This window comes from Rhincodon typus, unplaced genomic scaffold (assembly GCF_021869965.1).
Source record: "Rhincodon typus isolate 14 unplaced genomic scaffold, sRhiTyp1.1 hic_rhity00004310, whole genome shotgun sequence".
Lineage (NCBI taxonomy): Eukaryota > Metazoa > Chordata > Chondrichthyes > Orectolobiformes > Rhincodontidae > Rhincodon > Rhincodon typus.
Window position 1 is genome coordinate 12715 of NW_025969948.1, and position 570 is coordinate 13284.

The 570-nt window shown below is 57.7% G+C and overlaps 1 protein-coding gene across 1 annotated transcript in view; it reads left to right on the forward strand.

Moving 5' to 3' along the window:
- Positions 1–446, forward strand: part of LOC125481924 — a gene marked incomplete at its 3' end in the record, with an annotated part of 9527 nt that extends 9081 nt beyond the window's left edge. Inside the window, exon 5 of the mRNA XM_048593873.1 lies at positions 111–446. Coding sequence (XP_048449830.1) covers positions 111–446 — 336 coding nt within the window. The remainder of the gene's footprint in view (positions 1–110) is intronic.
- Positions 447–570: the final 124 nt, after the last annotated feature.

Here is a 570-nt window from a genome sequence, read left to right on the forward strand (position 1 = left end):
CGGTGTAGTGAACGGGGAAGGGGTTTGGGGTCCATGGGGACGGTGTAGATCCGGAGCGAAAGGGGAAGGGGTTGCGCCGAAACTGAACCCCCTCTTCCGATTCCCCGCAGTGGAATTTCTGGTTTACACCCGAGCCACAGGCCTCCAGGCGTCCCTGGGCCAGTCGATCGATCTGGATTGCGGATTCCTCGGGGCGGATTCCCGAGGGATCTCCGTGGAATGGCGAAGGCAACACAAAGGTTCTGGTAGGACCGTGTACAGCGTCAACCAGGGGCAGGCGAAGGCCGAGAGAGAGGGCGCGTCGATGGAGCTGGCAGAAATGGATGGTCAGGGAAACGCTTCCCTCCGTCTGAGAAACCTCACCGTCAAGGACGAGGGGGTGTACATCTGCATCATTCAGAGCGAACGAAACCGCGCCCAGCAAACTATTGCCGTGGATATTGTCAGTAAGTAACACGGTGAGAGAGAGAGGGGGGACTGAGAGACACCAGTCAGTGTACAGATATCTCCCTGAGAGAGAGAGAGAGAGGGGACTGAGAGACACCAGTCAGTGTACAGATATCTCCCTGA